Below are 22,049 nucleotides of genomic sequence, written 5' to 3' on the forward strand. Positions count from 1 at the left end.
CTCTCCGCCTCAGCTTCGCTGGCTGAGGAATTCTGGGAGTTGAAGTCCACAATTCTTAAAGCGGCCAAGGTTGGAGACCCCTGCTCTATGGCATTTCAGATTCCCTCAGTCCTAAAATCTCCTCCAAACGCAACGAATCATCGTGTGGGGCTAACTCCCAAGGGCGTGTAAAATGTACTCTTTTTAAAAAAAAAAACACGATGCTTGGTTTACCTCATGTCCTTCTCCCCCCCTACCCTTGAACAGCCCCCTTGGGTGGACCCGAACCAAGGAAAGGCGGCCCACCTAGGAAGGCTTTCGAGAGGAAAAAAAAAAAAGAATGACGGGATTCAATTCAGCTACGATGGGGGGCGGGAGAGAACCAAGCACGAGGCAACACAACAGCGCAGCGCCGAACATTAAAAAAAAAGGAGGGGGGGGAGAGGAAGGGACTCGGCCCAAAGGATCGAAGAGCGGGCGGCGTCACGTGACCGCCGCCTCTGCAGCCAAAGCCTCTTCTTCCCTTTGCTTTTTTTTTTAATATATTTCAAACCTCGCTTGGTCATGTGACCCGTTTGTTGTTGTTGCGGTGCTACGCAGGGCTCCTGGCCGCGTGGGCGTCGGCCGAGGTCACGTGCTGCGTTTAAATCTCTCTCGCTCTCTGAGGTGGGGGCAGCTTCTGTCCGCGGCGCCACTGAGCGGCTGACGACGGCGGCGGGAGGAGGGGAGGAGGGCGAAACAGGAGGAGGGGAGGAGCAGTTGCTCCTGCTCCAAGATGGCCGACGAGGAGATGCCACTCCTCCATTCCCGGGGCGGCCGCCGCGGCAACAACAACAACAACAACAACGGCGGCGGCGGCGGCGGCGGCCGCTGACGCCGAGAGCCCCGAGCCCGCTCTCAAGCGTCAACGCCAGGCTCCGGCTGAGCCGAGCCGCGCGGCCGCGGCGGAGCCGGCGGAAGGCGGCCGCGGCGGCGCCTCTGCCGGGAAGGGCTGTCGAAGAGGCCCTGAAGGGGACAGGGCGGTCCCCGACGCCTGGGTCAGCGGCGAGCCGGCCGAAGGGCCCGCGCCGGCGGGGCAGGAGAAGGCTGGAGCTGCACGGGGCGGGGCCCCGTGGTGGGGCCTGGTCCGAGAGGAGCCGCCGCCGTCGCCGCACCAACGGCAGCTGCCGCGGGGCAGAGCCAGGGAGGACGCGGAGGCGGGGCCCGCCGGAGAAGCAGCGGAGACGGCCATTGGCTGCGGGCCGGCGCAGTCTTCGAACAGCGCGGCTGAGGCGGAGAGGCGCCGCAAACCGGTGAAAGCCTCCGGGGATGGACGGAGGGAGAGGAAGGGACTCGGCCCAAAGGATCGAAGAGCGGGCGGCGTCACGTGACCGCCGCCTCTGCAGCGAAAGCCTCTTCTTCCCTTTGCTTTTTTTTTTTTTATATATATTTCAAACCTCGCTTGGTCATGTGACCCGTTTGTTGTTGTTGCGGTGCTACGCAGGGCTCCTGGCCGCGTGGGCGTCGGCCGAGGTCACGTGCTGCGTTTAAATCTCTCTCGCTCTCTGAGGTGGGGGCCGCTTCTGTCCGCGGCGCCACTATGAGCGGCTGACGACGGCGGCGGCGGGAGGGAGGGAGGGAGGGGGGCGAAACAGGAGGAGCGGGGAGGGAGCAGTTGCTCCTGCTCCAAGATGGCCGACGAGGAGATGCCACTCCTCCATTCCCGGAGCGGCGGCCGCCGCGGCAACAACAACAACAACGGCGGCGGGGGCGCGGCGGCGCCCGCTGACGCCGAGAGCCCCGAGCCCGCTCTCAAGCGTCAACGCCAGGCTCCGGCTGAGCCGAGCCGCGCGGCCGCGGCGGGAGCCGGCGGAGAGGCGGCCGCGGCGGCGCCTCTGCCGGGAAGGGCTGTCGAAGAGGCCCTGAAGGGGGACAGGGCGGTCCCCGACGCCTGGGTCAGCGGCGAGCCGGCCGAAGGGCCCGCGCCGGCGGGGGCAGGAGAAGGCTGGAGCTGCACGGGAAGCGGGGCCCCGTGGTGGGGCCTGGTCCGAGAGGAGCCGCCGCCGTCGCCGCACCAACGGCAGCTGCCGCGGGGGCAGAGCCAAGGGGAGGACGCGGAGGCGGGGCCCGCCGGAGAAGCAGCGGAGACGGCCATTGGCTGCGGGCCGGCGCAGTCTTCGAACGGCGCGGCTGAGGCGGAGAGGGCGCCGCAAACCGGTGAGAAGCCTCCGGGGATGGACGGAGGGGAGAGAGGCCGGCCGGTCCGTCCATCCGTCCGTCCCTCAGCCTTGACAGCGAGACCACTTGGAGCCCGATAGGGGCTGCCCCCTCTTTGAAACTGGGGCCCGGCCACTTCTCTTAGGACAGGGATCTCCAACCTTGGCCACTTGAAGACTTGTGGACTTCAACTCCCAGAATTCTTCGGCCAGCAAAAGCTGGCTGAGGAATTCTGGGAGTTGAAGTCCACAAGTCTTCAAGTGGCCAAGGTTGGAGACCCCTGTCTTAGGCGGAGTCTGACTCCCTCCTGGCCCTTGACAGGTTTGGGTTAGGTTAGGTTTGGTTTGGTTTAGGTTTAGGTTTAGGTTTAGGTTAAGGTTTAGTTTATTGTCATTGCATATGGTATAGCAGAATTAAATGCTGTCTTCAGTGTACATTATAACTACAAAAATAAAAACACAAACATACATCCTTTACATTCTGTTTAATTTAAATTGAAAACCCGATATTGCACTATAACGTAGAGTTCAACATGGGAATGGAATGGAATGAGGAATAGAATAATTTTTTATTGGCCAAGTGTGATTGGACACACAAGGAATTTGTCTAGGTGCATATGCTCTCGGTGTACATAAAAGAAAAGATGTGTTCATCAAGATTTCTAAGGTACAATTCTAAGAGAATAGAATAGAATAGAATAGAATAGAATAGAATAGAATAGAATAGAATATTTTTTTTATTGGCCAAGCATAATTGGATACACAAGGAATTTGTCTTGGTGCATATGCTCTCAGTGTACATAAAAGAAAAGATACATTCATCAAGAATCATAAGGTACACAACACTTAATGGTAATCATAGAGTACAAATAAGCAATCAGGAAGCAATATCAATATTAATTCGTAAGGATACAAGCAATAAAGTTACATTATTGCCCTGGAATAGAAGCTGTTTTTCAGCCTATTTGTCCTTTTTATTGTCCTGTTGTTGTTGTTGTTGTTAGTTGCGAAGTCATGTCCGACCCATTGCGACCCCATGGACAACGTTCCTCCAGGCCTTCCTATCCTCCACCATCCTCTGAAGTCCATATAAACTCATATTGTCCTGTACCGTCTGCCAGATGGTAATAGTTCCCAAAAAAAAAAAAGGGTGACCGGGAGGAGATGGATCCTTAAGAATGTTTTGAACTTTCTTAAGGCAGCAGGAGCTATAAAGCTCTTCCAAAGAGGGGAGAGGACAACCAATGATCCTCTGGGCAATGATGTTGAACCTCTGGAGCGCTGTCCTCTCTGCCACTGTGCAATTGGCAAACCATACACAGATGCAGTAAGTTACAATATTCTCTATGGTGCAGGGGTAGAAGGCCACCAGCAGTTTTACTCAAAAGTAATTCAGTTCCCCCCAAATCGGCACCTCTCTTGCTTGTCTAGGCTTTCCTGTCGCTATCTGTAGAGCCACCTGCGATCCCGAGCTCTTTGGTCTTTTAACTCTTGGTTTCTTGTTTATAGTACACGTGGTTGAAGAAGGAGTTTGTTCTCATTCTTGCAATTCAACAGTTTTTTAATTTGCAACCTTATGTCCTTATGGCGATGCAATAATAATCTTCACTAGATTCACGAGAATTTTACCCTAATGATGCATAGGACTTGAAGATTGCAAAGGAAAATGTTAGCTCTTTTTAGTAGACCTGAAGAAAATACTAATCGTTATAAAAACTATTTGTGTCGAATGTGTGAAGTTCCGTAGGGCAAGTGTTTTTATTAAAATTGACTTAACTCGCTTGTACTAGACAGATTGATAATTTTTCCCATTAACAAAATAGACATACATAGACAGTAATTGTTTAATTTTGGACTGCAATGCTGTATGGATTTGTCAGAATATTAATCAGTTCAGTATCACTTCTCTGTGTATATGTATGCATACACACAAACACAAGCATATAGGATATAGAACAATTGCTTCAGTATCCTGTCCTATAAATGTTTGCTTGAAAGCCATTGTATTACATAATTGGAATATATTTTTAAGCAAATACAAGATTGCAACCTTAGGAAGTTTAAACCGATGAATACATCTGAATAGGGATGAAGTTGGAAGCAACTGATAAAGTTGGTTTTGAAATGAAGGAGAACATGTTTTTTCTGAAAGCAAGAATTGTTGGGATAGTTTAAAAGATTGAAAATATATTGATACCTTAAGATTGTTTTTGACAACACATTCTATAGAAATTATACACAGTAGTATAAAGCAGAAAATAACAATGTTCTAAATAAATCTCAGGACTTACTTTTAACACTTGCAGTTTATATTGCAGATATTAATAATTGGATAAGTGTATATATTGGAAAGTTGTTTCTCCTTGTCTCTTTGTACATCTAATTGTAGAAATATAAGGAGAAATATAAGCTGCATTTCCAGACTAAAGGTGTAGAAGATTTTAAGAGGGGTCATAATAATATTTTTTAAAAGCATGTTTTTTTTCAACTACACGTTTTCCATTAATTGAAAATGCCAAAATTAAAACTAAATTTAGATTTGTTTCTATACAGAATAAAACTTTTGTTTACTAATTTTTATCTATCCAATACTATTACTTAAACCATACCTTAAGAACATTTTTGCTTCCATACAGGTGTGCAAAACAATATAGAATATTACAAATATGATGGCACTACTTTTGTGCAATAACTTTATTATTGTTTTACAGATAATATATTTTTTAGTGATGAAATTATTGCAAATGGCTTCCATTCTTGTGACAGTGATGAAGATGATAGAACCTCTCATGCAAGTTCCAGTGATTGGACTCCAAGGCCACGGATAGGTAAAAGTTAGTTGTTAATCTAAGGCAGTAGTTCTCAATTGTGACAGCTTTAAGACATGTGGAGTTCAATTCTCAAAATTCCCCAGCCAGCCTCTTCTGGACTAAAATCACCTCAGTTCTTCCTTTATTTTCCTATCAACATTAAGGGCATTGGGGTACTTTATTCATTTTATACAGTCTGCCACTTGCTGCTTCTGAAATGTCTGTAATTTCCATTCCCCTGAGTTTAATAGCACTTGATCTTAAATTCACAGCCGAAGAGAAGACTGCCACCTTCACAGAAGCATGGAACTATAGTCTTCTCAGTAATTCTTTCTATGGCACTTTAAATCCATGATTAAAAGTTGTGGGCAGAAATGTATAATGTACTTCAAACTTTTATAAATGCAGAAGCGTCTCAAATTGTTTCCCTCATCTGTTTTTTTTACATACTTATTTTCATGTATACATATGAAAAGATGTCATACAGGTAATCCTCAACTTATGACTGGTCACTTAGCAACCATTCAGTGTTATGACCTACTTGAGGCAAGCAAGTTGACCTGGTTCTGAAGTTCTGACAGTCCTCTCCCGTCAGGCAGTCACATTTTGGGTGCTCAGCAACACAGCTGCATATGATCACATGATGCCTTTTACTGCAGTTTGGCAAAAGAAATCATAATTTATTGTTGGTTATTGGCAGGAATAGTCATAGCAAACAATGTGTTGCTTGATAACTGTGGTACTCAATGACTGCTGCATAAAAAAGATTGTAAAATAATGTCGATCACATGACCAACCTGATTTATGATTGTCACAGGAATAGATAGAGAGATAGTAGGCAGGTTTCATTATGATTATATGTCAAGGACTACCTGTAAATGGTCCCATCTACTTCTTTAAAAAAGTAGATGTAAAAGTTGGTATTTTATTACGGCAATTTTATGATATTTTATTACGGCATTTTTTTTGATCTTGTGGAATTATTGAAGAGGTGTTATAGATAAATTTGAGGAGATATACACACACAAACACACACTATCAAAAGGACAACTGGGTGGGAGAAAATTGAAATTTTCCATAGCAAGAATGACAGGCTTTGAATAAGATGATTCTGGGTGTTGCATGTTCCTGACTCTACTGATAAGATGTTGGTAGGTGAACAAGCTTTTGGGTTGCTAAAATGGAAGTTACTCATAATATTGCTGCCTGTTTTTTATGCCATGAAGTGCAATGTGTTTCCCTCTTCAAAATATAGCAGATGAAATTGTCTGCACAATTTTCTCATTTGCTTATTCTGTCAGAAACATCACAATTAAAATAAGTCGTACTATATGAAATAAAATTTAAAATATAAAATACAAGATTAAATTATGTAGAAGTTAAAAGCTTCCCCCAAAAATGTGTGCTGTTAACACATTTGGGCGTCCCCTGGGCAATAGCTTATAGCTGGCTAATCCTTTCAATCCAAAAGCACCCGAAGTGTAGTGAGGTGCTCGTATTTTGATTTAATCCGTCTATACTTATAATTATTGTGTACTCATAATTATTTTATTTTATTTTCCTCAATAGGTCCATACACTTTTGTCCAACAACATCTCATGATAGGCACGGATCCACGTGCAATTCTGAAAGACCTATTACCAGAAACAATTCCTCCTCCCGAATTGGATAATATGACATTATGGCAAATTGTCGTTACTATTTTCACAAACCCACGTATACCCAATCTACCTCAACTTGAGGTTCAGTGTGAATAAGGATAGTGATAAATTATCCCAAATCTAAATTACTTAGATTTGGGAAACAGTGTAGGTTTTCTCCCCAGCATAATGCATGACTTAAAAGGTCATCATTGAAGTTAGGTGACAGACGATTTAGGATATAATTGTGGTAGCAAGCTATTTATTTCATTAAATTTATGATTGCCACCCCCTCAGGCGGACCCTGGACTGGCATCCTTCAGTCTCAAAAGACTATGGTATCGTGCTCTGGAAAGAGGTCGTAAAACAGCATCTAGTATGACTAAAAAGGCCAATTCGAGAGTGGCAATCCCTTCCACATTGAGGGCAGATACATTCTGTCCCTGTCCAGCCCCCAGATTTCGCTGGTTCCAGGTCTGCCTCTTTTTCTTGGCCTGCCGAACAAGTGTCTCTTCGAATTGGAGAAAGCCATGCTGCGTCTTTAGCCTCCAAGCTGAACGATCGGAGGTCAGGGTTTCCCTGTTGTTAATGTCCATTCCCAAGATATCCTTATATCGCAGCTGTGGTCTCCCTCTGAGGCGCTTTCCCTGCACTAATTCTCCATACAGGAAATCTTTTGGAATCCGACCATCAGCCATTCTCACGACGTGCCCAAGCCAGCGTAGACGAAGTATATCGTCTTACAAAATAAGATGATATAAAATATAAAATAATATAATAAAAAATACAAAATAATTTTTGCTTACAAAATATACTTTAAATAAGACACAAAACAAATGGCCAGATTAAAACAGTCATTAAAACAAAGCATGACAGCCCCCATCTTCAACATAATATTCCTTGGCCTGAGTAGCAAAGCTAGATTTTAAGGGCTTTTTGAAACCCTAGATGAGAGGCTGCAGTCTACCTGCAGAGATGCTGTAATGGCGATGGGAGGGGGTGCTATGACAATAAAGACATATTTTCTAGATCCAATATGTCATTTTGCTGGAGAAATATTAACATATATTAACATTTAGTGCTGATAATTATTGTGTACTCATAATTATTGTGTACTCATAATTATTGTGTACTCATAATTATTGTGTACTCATAATTATTGTGTACTCATAATTATTGTGTACTCATAATTATTGTGTACTCATAATTATTTTATTTTATTTTCCTCAATAGGTCCATACACTTTTGTCCAACAACATCTCATGATAGGCACGGATCCACGTGCAATTCTGAAAGACCTATTACCAGAAACAATTCCTCCTCCCGAATTGGATAATATGACATTATGGCAAATTGTCGTTAATATTCTCATTAAATATAAATGTTATGTGAATAATTGCTCTGTGTCATATAATTGTTACCCTGAGCAAATAGTAGTGATTACACATATGAAACAATGAAACAATGAAACACATATGAAACAATGATGGTGCAGTTCTCATTTTGTCATTTTGATAAAAGCGTCAAACCCTGCAAATATTTGAGGTGCATATTTTACTTGCACGAACAATTTTATAAATTAACTATTTTCCCTCTTCTGAAAGCAATAAGGGTGAAGGCAAAGCTGTAATCATTTTTAGACAGGAAGAGGCAACTTTTGACCCTTCAGATCTTTTTCTTTCTTGCTGTTGGTTATGCTGATTGGAGCCAACTTCTGAAAAGCACCAAGTGTAGTGAGGTGCTCGTATTTTGATTTAATCCGTCTATACTCATAATTATTTTATTTTCCTCAATAGGTCCATACACTTTTGTCCAACAACATCTCATGATAGGCACGGATCACGTGCAATTCTGAAAGACCTATTACCAGAAACAATTCCTCCTCCCGAATTGGATAATATGACATTATGGCAAATTGTCGTTAATATTCTCATTAAATATAAATGTTATGTGAATAATTGCTCTGTGTCATATAATTGTTACCCTGAGCAAATAGTAGTGATTACACATATGAAACAATGAAACAATGATGGTGCAGTTCTCATTTTGTCATTTTGATAAAAGCGTCAAACCCTGCAAATATTTGAGGTGCATATTTTACTTGCACGAACAATTTTATAAATTAACTATTTTCCCTCTTCTGAAAGCAATAAGGGTGAAGGCAAAGCTGTAATCATTTTTAGACAGGAAGAGGCAACTTTTGACCCTTCAGATCTTTTTCTTTCTTGCTGTTGGTTATGCTGATTGGAGCCAACTTCTGAAAAGCACCAAGTGTAGTGAGGTGCTCGTATTTTGATTTAATCCGTCTATACTCATAATTATTGTGTACTCATAATTATTGTGTACTCATAATTATTGTGTACTCATAATTATTGTGTACTCATAATTATTGTGTACTCATAATTATTGTGTACTCATAATTATTGTGTACTCATAATTATTGTGTACTCATAATTATTGTGTACTCATAATTATTGTGTACTCATAATTATTGTGTACTCATAATTATTGTGTACTCATAATTATTGTGTACTCATAATTATTGTGTACTCATAATTATTGTGTACTCATAATTATTGTGTACTCATAATTATTGTGTACTCATAATTATTGTGTACTCATAATTATTGTGTACTCATAATTATTGTGTACTCATAATTATTGTGTACTCATAATTATTGTGTACTCATAATTATTGTGTACTCATAATTATTGTGTACTCATAATTATTGTGTACTCATAATTATTGTGTACTCATAATTATTGTGTACTCATAATTATTGTGTACTTATAATTATTGTGTACTCATAATTATTTTATTTTATTTTCCTCAATAGGTCCATACACTTTTGTCCAACAACATCTCATGATAGGCACGGATCCACGTGCAATTCTGAAAGACCTATTACCAGAAACAATTCCTCCTCCCGAATTGGATAATATGACATTATGGCAAATTGTCGTTAATATTCTCATTAAATATAAATGTTATGTGAATAATTGCTCTGTGTCATATAATTGTTACCCTGAGCAAATAGTAGTGATTACACATATGAAACAATGATGGTGCAGTTCTCATTTTGTCATTTTGATAAAAGCGTCAAACCCTGCAAATATTTGAGGTGCATATTTTACTTGCACGAACAATTTTATAAATTAACTATTTTCCCTCTTCTGAAAGCAATAAGGGTGAAGGCAAAGCTGTAATCATTTTTAGACAGGAAGAGGCAACTTTTGACCCTTCAGATCTTTTTCTTTCTTGCTGTTGGTTATGCTGATTGGAGCCAACTTCTGAAAAGCACCAAATTGGTAATAGTTTCTATAAGTTTTTGAAATAGTAGCAACCCTTAGTGTTGTAGTTCAAGTTATTTGCTGGTGACTTGTAAATAAGAAAAAGTGTACCACTATGGTCTGAAAATAGTACTGTATATATTCTCATATAAGCCCATATGCTTACCCTCAAATTTTTAATGAAAATACCATGAAAAATGTGTCATTTGTGGATGTTGACTTACATTTTTCATGGTTACTTTGGATTTTAAAAAATTGATGGTTGCATTATCAGTAGATGGGCTTATTCACAAGTATATTGAGAAATAGAGTACTTTTAAAAGTGTGTACCATATATACTAACACCTTTAGCATCTGTGATGGATATACCATTATCCTCACCATCACAGTGGCCCCCAGTCATATGCAAGGAAGTCAGAACTTCCATTAACTAGCATACCGGTAAGTGTGATAAAGTCCATGGCAATGACTGTATTTTCTCCCACCCCAGCTAATTAAATCAAATTCATATTGGCAGGTCCCCGTATTAGTCTCTTAATTTTCCTACATTAATCACACAACCAAGATTCCAGAGGACTGGAAAGAAGCCATAATTGTCCCCTTATATAAAAAGGGTGGTCGGAATGATCCAGCTAATTATAGACCTGTAACAGGTAGTTCTCAGCTTACAATGGGTTACTTAGTGACTATTCGAAGTTCATGTTGACCTCCTCCCCCATAAAGGGTTTACTTCTGTTTCTGGCAAAAAAAACCTACCCATTGTAAACAATGCATTCACTTAATGACCCAGCAATCGCTTAATAACCATAGCTTTGTTTAATGCCGTAGCGATGTGCTTAGCAAAATGTCATAAAATTGGGTGTGCTATGTTGATGAAGCACTTAATGACCAGCATAATTTACATCCATAACTTCGGGCGCAATTACAGTCCTTGGTTGAATAAACTATAAGCCAGGTACCTGTTTAGCAAACTCCAAATTTGGGTAATAGAAAAGGAATAATTGACTCTGAACAAGTAGAGCTTCAACTGGAACAATCTACTACAGACTAGTAGTGCTTCAACATCTGTCAGACAATATACCAACCACTCTTGACTTGAATCCATATGCAGCCCTTTATTGATTTTAAGGCAGTTTTTGATAATATCTCAAGGGTAAGATTTTGAGACATTCTGAGCAGATCCTCTATAAACAAAAAAGTCCTGATTTGTCAGGCACAGATATTTCCCAACATGTTCCTAATCAATAAACTACAATAAAATCCAGCCTTGCATATAATCAGAGAGCTTTCCAACTTTATTCAAACTGACAAGAGGGTGAAACGGATGTATTCTAGCATAATTTTTAAACATATATATCAATTCTCTAATTAAAACTTTTCAGATGTGCTCTCTTCCTAATCATCTTGGAGGGAAGTAAGCAATGGGGTACAACAAGGTTCCGTCTTAGGCCCAGTACTCTTCAGTATCTTCATAAATGACTTAGATGAGGGAATAGAAGGGGAACATATCAAATTTGTGGATGATACTAAACTGGCAGGAATAGCCAACACCCTAGATCAGGGGTGTAAAACTTGCGGTGTCACGTTGCCACATGACGTATTGTGATTTTTTCCCCTTTCGCTAAACCGGGGGTGGGGGTGGCCAGTGCATGACATATCCAGACTGCAGGCCGCAAGTGACATCACTGCCCTAGATGAGATCCAGATGGATCGTGACAAACTTAAACACTGGACTCTATCTAACAAAATGAAATTCAGTGTAGAGAAAAGTAAGGTCTTATACTTAGGCAAGAAAAACCAAAAATACACATATAGACTGGGTGAAACCACGCTTAATAGCAGCAATTGCGAGAGGGATCTTGGAGTCATAGTGGACAACCAGCTAAATATGATCCAACAGTGCGGCAGCCATTAAAAAAGCCAATACAATCCTAAATTGCATTAACAATCGGATACAATCAAGATCAAGTGAGGTACTAATACCACTCTATAAAGCCTTAGTATGACCACACCTAGAGTACTATGTCCAGTTTTGATCACCACACTATAAAAAAAATACGTTGAGACTCTAGAAAAAGTTCAGAGAAGAGCAACCAAGATGATTAGGGGACTGGAGGCTAAAACACACAATGAACAGTTGTAAGAACTGGGCAAGGCTAGTCTAGTGAAGAGAAGGACCAGGGGAGACATGATAGCTGTCTTCCAATATTTGAGGGGCTGCCACAGAGAGGAAGGGGTCAAGCTATTTTTCAAGGCACCTAAAGGCCAGACAAGGAATAATGGATGGAAACTGATCAAGGAGAGATTCAACCTAGAAATGAGGAGGAATTTCCTGATAGAACAATCAACCCGTGGAACAGAAGTTGCCTTCAGAAGTTGTGGAAGCTTCATCACTGGAGGCTTTCAAGAAGAGGCTGGACTGCTATTTGTCAGAAACTGTGTAGGGTCTGCTTGAGCAGAGGGTTGGACTAGATGACCTACAATGTCTCTTCCAACTCTGTTAATCTGTTAAATCTCTTCAAATTTGAGGGTCATATTCTTCTGTCAAAGGCAACACTCCAACCACTACGCTATCCAGCCACTTGCTCCGTTTCATATACTGCATATAACGAATATATCGAAAGTACATGTATTACTGATAAAATTCCTGAATGGGGAAAAAAACTCTTGACAACTGGTATATTCCTTTATTTGCTGGTATATGTATTTCAGGTTCCTTCGCAACAGCTTCTTGCCTCATCTGTAAATACAAGGTCGATTGTGAAGTTGTACGAGGAGATATTTTTAATCAGGTAATTATTATTTTAGAATTGACTGGTGAAAAAGAACTATATATTAAAAATATTATTCAATATAACTGTAAGCATGCAAAATCTTTTTATGTTAAAACTGTTCCCGTACAACTTAAGATACAGCATTCTCTGAATCTAAATATGTGAATCATAGATATATATACAGTAATTATTGTGATTACTTTTCCTTACAAAGAACCAGTTGCAGGCTCCACAGTTGATTATATATAATTATTTATTTAATTATATTTGCAGATTACCAGCTCTCCGTTTGAAGAAGAAAATGGGAGTTAAATGCAAAGAATAGTTCATTGCTTAATAGCGGTACTGAGTAATGCCATCTAGTACAAAGTTCTGCATTTTAAAAAAGGATCAATTGAAGTAGTTTTGCAATTGCCCCTTAAAGTTCATGTTCAGGTCAAACATACATTTAAGAAGAATTGAAGGAAGTTGTATGCTTGACCAGGGCATGATAGCATCTTTTAAAAACCTATAGCATTGTCACCAATCCCTTAAATGACAGAGAAGTATACTTACGTTGAACATTAGTTTTTAATAAAGTCAGTGAAAAGCTAAAGGCAACTTCTGCTTTAATAAAGGTTTTCAAGTAAGACTGCTAGCAGTTTGATGATGGTGCGGTTGCTCTTGATCTTCATGTATCAGATAGGGTTGGACTAGATGGCCAAGGGTACAATTGCAAATTGCATATTATTACAAAATTTACCACATCACAAATGTAAAATTTCAGTTCTGGCTTTACACCACTGTAATTCACATGGCTTTAAAGCAGGGGTGTCCAAACTTGGTCCCTTTAAGACTTTTGGACTTCAACTCCCAGAGTTCCTCAGCCAGCTTTGCTGGCTGAGGGACTCTGGGAGTTAAGTCCAAAAGTCAAGACCAAGTTTGACAAATACTGTTAATAAGGATTGTTCTTACTTAGAGGCTCAAGCTGAGGCAGGTCTGACAATGAATTTATAATAGCTCTGGTAATTATTACAGTAGCTGAGCTGGAGTTCATTTTGATTTTCAGTAATATTCCAATGACATGGAAAGGAAAGTAGCTTGAATCTGTCCTTTTCCTAGGGAAATATTCACTTAGGCTAGAATAAAAAGTCACAGCCTCTCTCAGTGGTTGAAGTGATAGACTAATTGAACAAAGCACTGAAGCACTCATGATTCTTACCTAATAATAAAATAAAATGACTGCAAGCAAAAAACCAAGTTCATGGAGCAGCAAAGACAATAGCAATCTTTTACAAGGACATAATTAATATGGGGTAGGGAGTTGGAATGTGATAATGTGACAAAGTGAAGTGAATTCACATATAGAATCCAAGGAAATAATAAAGCTAGAATAAGAGAGAAGAATCTTGCAAAAGAAAGTTTAGAAGGTTGAAGAACAGTAAGATGGCTGGCTGCCCGGACATAATTGCTGTAATTTTAAAGGTTTTATAAGCAATTTCAGATCTGTCAGATAGGATTTCATTAGCCAGTTCCTTAGCTGCGAACATAGAGCTTTTCTCTTTATAGTCCTTGGCAGAAATTCACACCAATATGCAGCCTAGGTCAAGGGTCTCCAACTGTGGCAACTTTAAGACTTGTGGACTTCAACTCCCAGAGTTCCTCAGCCAGCTTTGGGAGTTGAAGTCCACAAGTCTTAAAGTTGCCAAGGTTGGAGACCTCTGACCTAGGTTGTGCTTCATTCTTTTATTAAACGTTTGTCAGTTATGAGTACTACTTGTATAAAATGAACCCTGCTAATGCAAATTCTCTTTAATCAGGTTGTTCCTAGATGTCCCAGATGTTCACCTGATGAACCCCTTGCTATCATGAAGCCAGAAATAGTATTCTTTGGTGAAAATCTACCGGAGCAGTTTCATAGGGCCATGAAATATGACAAAGATGAAGTTGACCTTCTGATTGTTATTGGGTCTTCACTTAAAGTAAGACCAGTAGCATTGATTCCAAGTGAGTATTGATTATGTATGTATGGAGAACAACAGAGTCCTTGTTTCAGTTTAAATTTAGTGATCATCATGAATGGTGCCAGAAAGCATAGAATGTAGAGAACTTCATAATGTGGAAGCATGTTAGGAAAAAAGATAAAGATATATATATATATTTATTCTGAGGTTTTCGCGGGTGTTTGTATGTAGGTCTTTGGTTATTCGGGTTTTCTCCCACATAAAATTGGAAGTGTCTTGGCGATGATTCGACGAAGTCTCATTTGTCATCTTCAGGCTGGTGTTTACAGCTTTGTGCTTCTAGGAGCAATGTGTGATCAGAGCACAGCCCAACCCCACCATCCAATCAGAGCACAGCCAAACTCCCAACCAATCAGTTCAAACCTCCACTAGCAGTTAAAAGGAAGAAACAGCTGCGGTCACACATTGCTCCTAGAAGCACGAAGCTGTAAACATCACCCTGAAGATGACGAATGAGACTTCGTCGAAACGTCACCAAGACACTTCCAATTTGACGCGGGAGAAAACCCGAATAACCGAAGACCTACATATATATATGTTTGTTGTTTGTATATATGAAGTCTCATTTGTCATCTTCAGGCTTTGCTCCCAGAAGCAGGCTGAAGCCTGAAGATGACGAATGAGACTTCGTCATCACTCAATTTACACGGGAGAAAACAACAACAGATTATATATATATATATATATATATATATATATATATATATATATATATATATATATATGCATATATATATATATATATATGCATATATATATATATATATGCATATATATATATATATGCATATATATATTCAGACATTTATATATCCCTAAAATTATCCAATTGTTAATTGTTGACTTTATTTTTTTCTTAACTATGTAGGTTCCATCCCACATGAAGTGCCTCAGATTCTAATTAATAGGGAACCATTGCCTCATCTACACTTTGATGTCGAGCTTCTTGGTGACTGTGATGTTATTATCAATGAATTATGTCATAGATTGGGTGGAGAATATTCAAAACTTTGTAATAGTTCCATTCAGCTTTCAGAAATAACAGAGAAACCTCCACGGCCTCACAGAGAGTTTGAAAAACATTTAACAGAATTACCACCCACTCCTTTAAACATTTCTGAATCTTCTAGTTCATCTGACAGAATTCCATCACAAGATTCTCAAGTGATGCATTCAGAGCATTCTGATCAATATAAAGCAGGAAATTCTGATGTTGCTTTGGAATCTAAAGAAAACTCTATAGAAGAAAAACCACTAGAAGTCCATAACTCTTTGGAAAATTCAGAAAGTACTCATGATCAGTTAGAAACTACAGAACATGTGAAGGAACCTGGATCTAATCAAGAAGAAAACAAAGAAAGAAATGAAAAAATCTCTGTTGAAACAGTGAGAAAATGTTGCTTGAATAGATGTGCAAAAGAGCAAATTAGCAAGCGGCTTGATGGTAAGTGCTATTGTAAAAGCTTTGAATATTTTCATATTCTGCTTTAGAACAACTTTGGAGTATTCAAATATAATTCTGCCTTGAATGCTTCAATGTAACATTGTAACATTCAGTCAAACATTCAATTTTTAAACTATTGTTAGATAATATTAAGAACCGGGAATGAATTAACTATCTATATTGTATATATTCTGGATAGTATTCCAAATTAATGGATTTTATTTTTATTTTTATTTATTTATTTATTTATTATTTTTATTTATTTTTAAATCAGTGTTGGTTTAGAGGAGCAGGAACCCCTGTAGTCATTTATCTGAGACAGGAGTCTGTCTTTTGTTCTTAATAGATAAGTATGGCTGAAGTGATCAGGTTTCAGGTTTGCAAGGTCTACTTCACCTCATTCATAGTCACCAACAGGTGCAGTAATATTCTTTATGATAATGGAATGCTAGAATTAAGGCCCAAGATTTTTCTAAAAGCATCTTGAGAAATCCAGAAAATCTACTCCTTCAAAATGTGAGTGTATATTAGCTTATGTGAAAAAGTGAGTTGTATAGTTTTTCTTCATATTTTTTTTCTACAGCATTAGGTAGAAGCTGGTATGGTATTTGTACTTAGTGAGCTGCTATTGTTGCAGGCATTCACAAGCTTTTGTTTTTGCCTACAAGATGTAATATGGAAATGTGTTTTGTATTCCTTACATTACCCATTTTGTTAATATTTTTGTTTGCTTTGGTTTTTTCCCCTTCCATTTCAGAATGTCAGTTATACTAAAGATAAAATCCTGGGGTTTTTTAAAAAAAGTTTTGTTATCATACCCCTTGCTTAGTTTGTGAGAGAATATTTGTAGCACAAACCCTTGTTGGTAATCTTAGTCCTATTGCAGTCCTTTTGTACAGTCTGTGATGCTGGTTTTTAATAGATTTTTTTTTTTTTGATGGTGAGATCTGAAGCTTAGGGCCATATTTATTGACGTCATTAGACTGGATTGACATAATTCCTGATTTAGGTGAGTCTTGGAGAAGAAGCTGATTTTAAGAAATAAAAAAATAATTGGACTTAATCTGGACTTAAAACACATCTTGGCAATTAGATAATTGCATTCTTATTACATATTACAGAAGAATGCAGTCACATAACTTACATATGATCTGCTTCCAAGTGCAGTTCAAGAAGTTGCTTCTGACTTTTAAAGCCATTAATAGCTATCTGATGAACCACTTTGTACCACTAGGCTAGGACAAGGCTGTCCTTTTCATGCTGGTAGAAAGGGCCTACTTCAGATCCTGTTGGTCAAAGAATTCCAACTGTCAGGATCCAGGAGAAGAACCCTTCTCTGCTGCGGTGCCCGTTCTTTAGAACAGGGGTCTCCAACCTTGGCAACTTTAAGCCCGGAAGACTTCAACTCCCAGAATTTGGAGATGTCCTCCGGGCTTAAAGTTGTCAAGGTTGGAGATCCCTGCTTTAGAACATCTTACCCTCTACAGTAAGATCCGCCCCCAACATCATATCCTTCCACAGCAGCTTGAAGAAGACCTGGTTCTAGCGATTGGCCTGGGGGCCTGATGGGAGGGGGGCTGTTAGATTGATGGCAGACTCCACTTCCCCTCCTCTGTACCCTCTGCTCTTGATTCATCCATCTTTTTGGTTATCATATTGATGTATTTATTTATTTATTTATTTATTTATTTATCAGACTTACATACTGCACCATCTCCCGGAGGACTCAGGGCGGTTCACAGGCATATTAAAAACAATATAATAAATAAACATTAAAACCCAGTTAAAACTAAATATTATCATGGCCTGATCACTAAAACAGTAAAAACCGGTAAAACCCCCATTAAAATTTAGCTAAAACATTTTATTCTTAGGCTAGTCCCGCACGCTGAAATAATAGAGTCATTAGTGTACAGAGATGGGCAGCAAATACATTTAACAAATAACTCTTTACATTTGCCTTCCTTTAAAAGTCATAGAAATTGGTCTCCCATAAATACAATACGTCAGAGCCATTTTAAAGGGACGTAAAGTACATGTTAATGTATAGTGAAAAGTTTGGACTGTTCTAATTAAAGTTAATTCAGAAAGGCTATGAGTCATTAAAACGGAACAGGGTGTTTCTGAAGCATTTGAAACTAAATTGCAATAAACATCAACATACTATTAAATAGTTATAAAATACAAGAGGAAAAGTAGAGAGTGAGAGAAAAGCAAGTTAATTTAGTGCTGCATTGTAATAGTTTTCCTTCGGTTCTTTACATATACTGACACAAATAAATGTGTTCTTATAAAACATATAAGATATGGAGAGCTCAGAACAGTAAGTGTCATGCATTTATGTATGATTGTATTCTTAATGATGATGCCTTCTTTTTTTCCTTTGTTGTTGATCAAACCTGTTTCAGGTACTCAATATTTGTTTTCACCACCAAATCGCTATATTTTCCATGGTGCTGAAGTTTATTCAGACTCTGAAGATGATGTCATCTCCTCCAGCTCTTGTGGAAGTAGCAGCGGTAGTGGATCATGTCGGAGCCCAAGCTTAGATGTAGAAGAAGAGAGTGAACTGGAAGACTATTACAATGGCATAGAAGAAGAGGAGGAGGAGGAGGAAGAGGAGGCAGACACTCCTGACAGAGAAGAGGAGAATGGATTTGAGGAAGATGGAACTGACCTTCCAGAATCTGTTGACGAATCAATTTCTATAAATCAGACAGTAGAATTTGACAGTTCATCAGACAAGTTGTAAGATAATTACTGATTTATTTCAGGAACTTTTCCACCAGCATTAGCAATTTGGGCATGTTGGAATGAATGTGTACTGAATTCAGAACAAGGCAAACAACGGTGTTTATAAACATTAAGAGTAGATTTTCATGCATAGTTTTCTAACTTTTCCAATTGAATTCTATAAAGATACACACAACACTAATCTTTATTGCATTTTGAATTTTGTGGAAGGTACTAAGTATCTTTTACTGTCACTGCATTCATTTTTATTAATATATGTTATATGTGTATGTGCATATTCGCATATATACAATATTTTTGGCTTTATAAATTTCACCCTGTGTTATTTCTGAACCATTTAAAAAGCCATCATAATATTAATATAATATAAAGGGAACAGCTAATCTAGACCAAAGAATGGTATTGTTCATACCTCTCTTGCTTTGCAACATTTCAATTTATTTATGTCTCTCCTTAGTCTGCTGCTGCAAGAATATGTTGTTAAATATGAAGATTTCCCCCAAATACCTATGGCAGCTATGTTTTCTGAACTCTTCTTGTTGGGTATACTTGCATGCAATCATATTAGAAGTTAATTAGACATCAGTGACCATCTGAAAATTCCTTAGATTACCAGAAAATAGCATTTTAAAAACCTATTTAAATAAATGAAAATGCTATTTTTTAAAATAAAAGCTAAAATAAAGCAACTTTCTGTAGATACTTAATAATGCTTATTGGCTTACAAAATTACAGGAAGAAAGTATTAGATAAGAAATCATTAACCCTGTTAACATGAGTATTTAGTGCAGGAAGCTGGTATATGAAACAATGTATAAAATCTTTGTGTACACTGCCAAGATGTGAATATTTAAGTGTTGGAAGGTGTATATATAATGTTCAGGATATAGATGGAATTTTTGCCCAAGAACAAGTGTTTCTATACTTTTCAGTACTTTTATACAAACATTTAATGAGAGCTCCTCACGCATCCAGTAAAACACAAAATTCAATTTCACCTTAACTTTAAAGTATGCTGCTTAAAGGCGTCTCTGTTCAGGCGTCTCCTTGATAGATCGATGTAGAAAAAGCAGCTACCGAAATGAGTTCAAATGCTGCTTCAAAACTGCCTCTTGAAATAGTTGTGTCAAATGTTACAGCTGTAGATTGTCTCAATCCTTTGTGCTTTGTTTGATCGTAGGTTTTCAATTTCTTCTTGAAACCACTTTTCAGCTGGACCCGTAGTTAAAACCAGTTGCCAATAATTCTTTTGCATTTCTTTAATATTCCATTTTGAAATATGTATAGAGCTGTTCTTTTCAAACAGTCAGTACATCCAATTTGTAACACGGCATAATGAAGTGTTAAAAATGGCATTTTGTGTTCATTTGAAATGTTGGCATGTTTTCTTGTTGTCCAAGTTATAAATAGAACTTGAACAACTACACTTAAAAGAATGCAACATGTTTAGCTTGGCCTGCATGTCAAACTGTATTTGTGTTATAGGAGATATTTTAAATGGAAATATTTTGTTTTAAATTATTTTTACAGTGTGGATTATTTTCTGCTTTTATATTGTATATAGTGTCTTTTATGTAACCAACTGGCAGATGTTTTGTAGAAGATTGTTTAAATTGACCTAGCTCTCTTCCTGCAACTTTTGAAATACAAAACCAGTGTTTTATACCAAGTCTGATTTAAATCTATTTTTAAAGAAACCCCCATCTCAGACACACCAACAACAGCCAAGCCTCCTACAACTGACCCCATTTCATTGGGTTCACAACCCCTAGTGATCACAGAAAAGGAAGTGCAGGACCTATTTCACCGACAAAAGCCAGGAAAAGCTCCTGGCCCAGACAACATAACTCCTTCTTGCTTAAAAGTCTGTGCTGACCAATTGGCCCCATCTTCACCCATATTTTCAATAAATCACTAGAGATGTGCTATGTTCCTTCTTGCTTCAAACGCTCTACCATCATCCCAGTGCCAAGAAGCCCACCATCAAGGAACTGAATGACTACAGACCAGTTGCTCTAAGATCTGTAGTCATGAAAACCTTTGAAAGGCTAGTGCTTTCCTACCTGAAAACCATCACGAATCCGCTGTTAGACCCCTTGCAATTTGCATACCGAGCAAATAGATCAACAGATGATGCTGTTAATATGGCTCTGCACTACATCCTACAACATCTTGAGTCTCCAAAGACCTATGCAAGGGTCCTTTTTGTAGACTTTAGTTCAGCATTCAATACCATCATTCCAGACATTCTTCTAACTAAGCTAAACCAGCTACAGGTACAGGAACAGACTTGTAAGTGGATCACAAGCTTCCTAACAAACAGGAAGCAGCAGGTGAAGCTAAGCAAGATCACATCAAATACCTGTACAATTAGCACAGGGCCCCCCCAAGGCTGTGTGCTCTCCCCACTTCTCTTCTCTCTGTATACCAATGACTGCATCTCCAACGATCCATCTGTTAAGCTACTGAAGTTCGCAGATGACACAACAGTGATTGGTCTCATTCGAGACAATGACGAATCCGCATATAGACGAGAGGTCGAACGACTAGCCTTGTGGTGCAACCAAAACAATCTGGAACTGAACACACTCAAAACCGTAGAAATGGTGGTAGACTTTAGGAAAAACCCTTCCATACTTCCACCTCTCACAATACTTGACAACACAGTAACAACAGTAGAAACCTTCAAATTTCTGGGTTCTATCATATCGCAAGATCTCAAATGGACAGCTAACATCAAAAACATCATTAAAAAAGGACAACAAAGAATGTTCTTTCTGCGCCAACTCAGTAAGCTCAAACTGCCCAAGGAGCTGCTGATCCAATTCTATAGAGGAATTATTGAGTCTGTCATTTGCACCTCTATAACTGTCCGGTTCGGTTCTGCAACCCAACAAGAAAAACACAGACTTCAGAGGATAATTAGAACTGCAGAAAAAATAATTGCTACCAACTTGCCTTCCATTGAGGACCTGTATACTGCACGAATCAAGAAGAGGGCCGTGAAAATATTTGCAGATCCCTCGCATCCTGGACATAAACTGTTTCAACTCCTACCCTCAAAACGACGCTATAGAGCACTGCACACCAGAACAACTAGACACAAGAACAGTTTTTCCCGAAGGCCATCACTCTGCTAAACAAATAATTCCCTCAACA

The 22,049-nt window shown here is 39.2% G+C and overlaps 1 protein-coding gene across 1 annotated transcript; it reads left to right on the forward strand.

Annotated features, from left to right (window-relative positions):
- Nucleotides 1-1,614: 1,614 nt before the first annotated feature.
- SIRT1 (sirtuin 1) lies at nucleotides 1,615-20,571 on the forward strand. Its single transcript, XM_058188049.1, has 7 exons — nucleotides 1,615-2,175; nucleotides 4,886-5,002; nucleotides 6,554-6,733; nucleotides 12,628-12,707; nucleotides 14,489-14,675; nucleotides 15,561-16,136; nucleotides 18,545-20,571. The coding sequence occupies exons 1-7, from the start codon at nucleotides 1,650-1,652 to the stop codon at nucleotides 18,886-18,888; spliced, it is 2,010 nt and encodes a 669-aa protein (XP_058044032.1). The 5' UTR covers nucleotides 1,615-1,649; the 3' UTR covers nucleotides 18,889-20,571.
- The last annotated feature ends 1,478 nt before the right edge of the window (nucleotides 20,572-22,049 follow it).

Source organism: Ahaetulla prasina, chromosome 6, assembly GCF_028640845.1.
Source record: "Ahaetulla prasina isolate Xishuangbanna chromosome 6, ASM2864084v1, whole genome shotgun sequence".
Lineage (NCBI taxonomy): Eukaryota > Metazoa > Chordata > Lepidosauria > Squamata > Colubridae > Ahaetulla > Ahaetulla prasina.

Coding starts and splice junctions, on each gene's coding strand:
- SIRT1 (XM_058188049.1), top strand. CDS start 1,650: ATGGCCGACGAGGAGATGCCACTCCTCCATTCCCGGAGCGGCGGCCGC. Junction 2,176..4,885: donor GGAGAGGGCGCCGCAAACCG/GTGAGAAGCCTC, acceptor ATTGTTTTACAG/ATAATATATTTTTTAGTGAT. Junction 16,137..18,544: donor AATTAGCAAGCGGCTTGATG/GTAAGTGCTATT, acceptor AACCTGTTTCAG/GTACTCAATATTTGTTTTCA.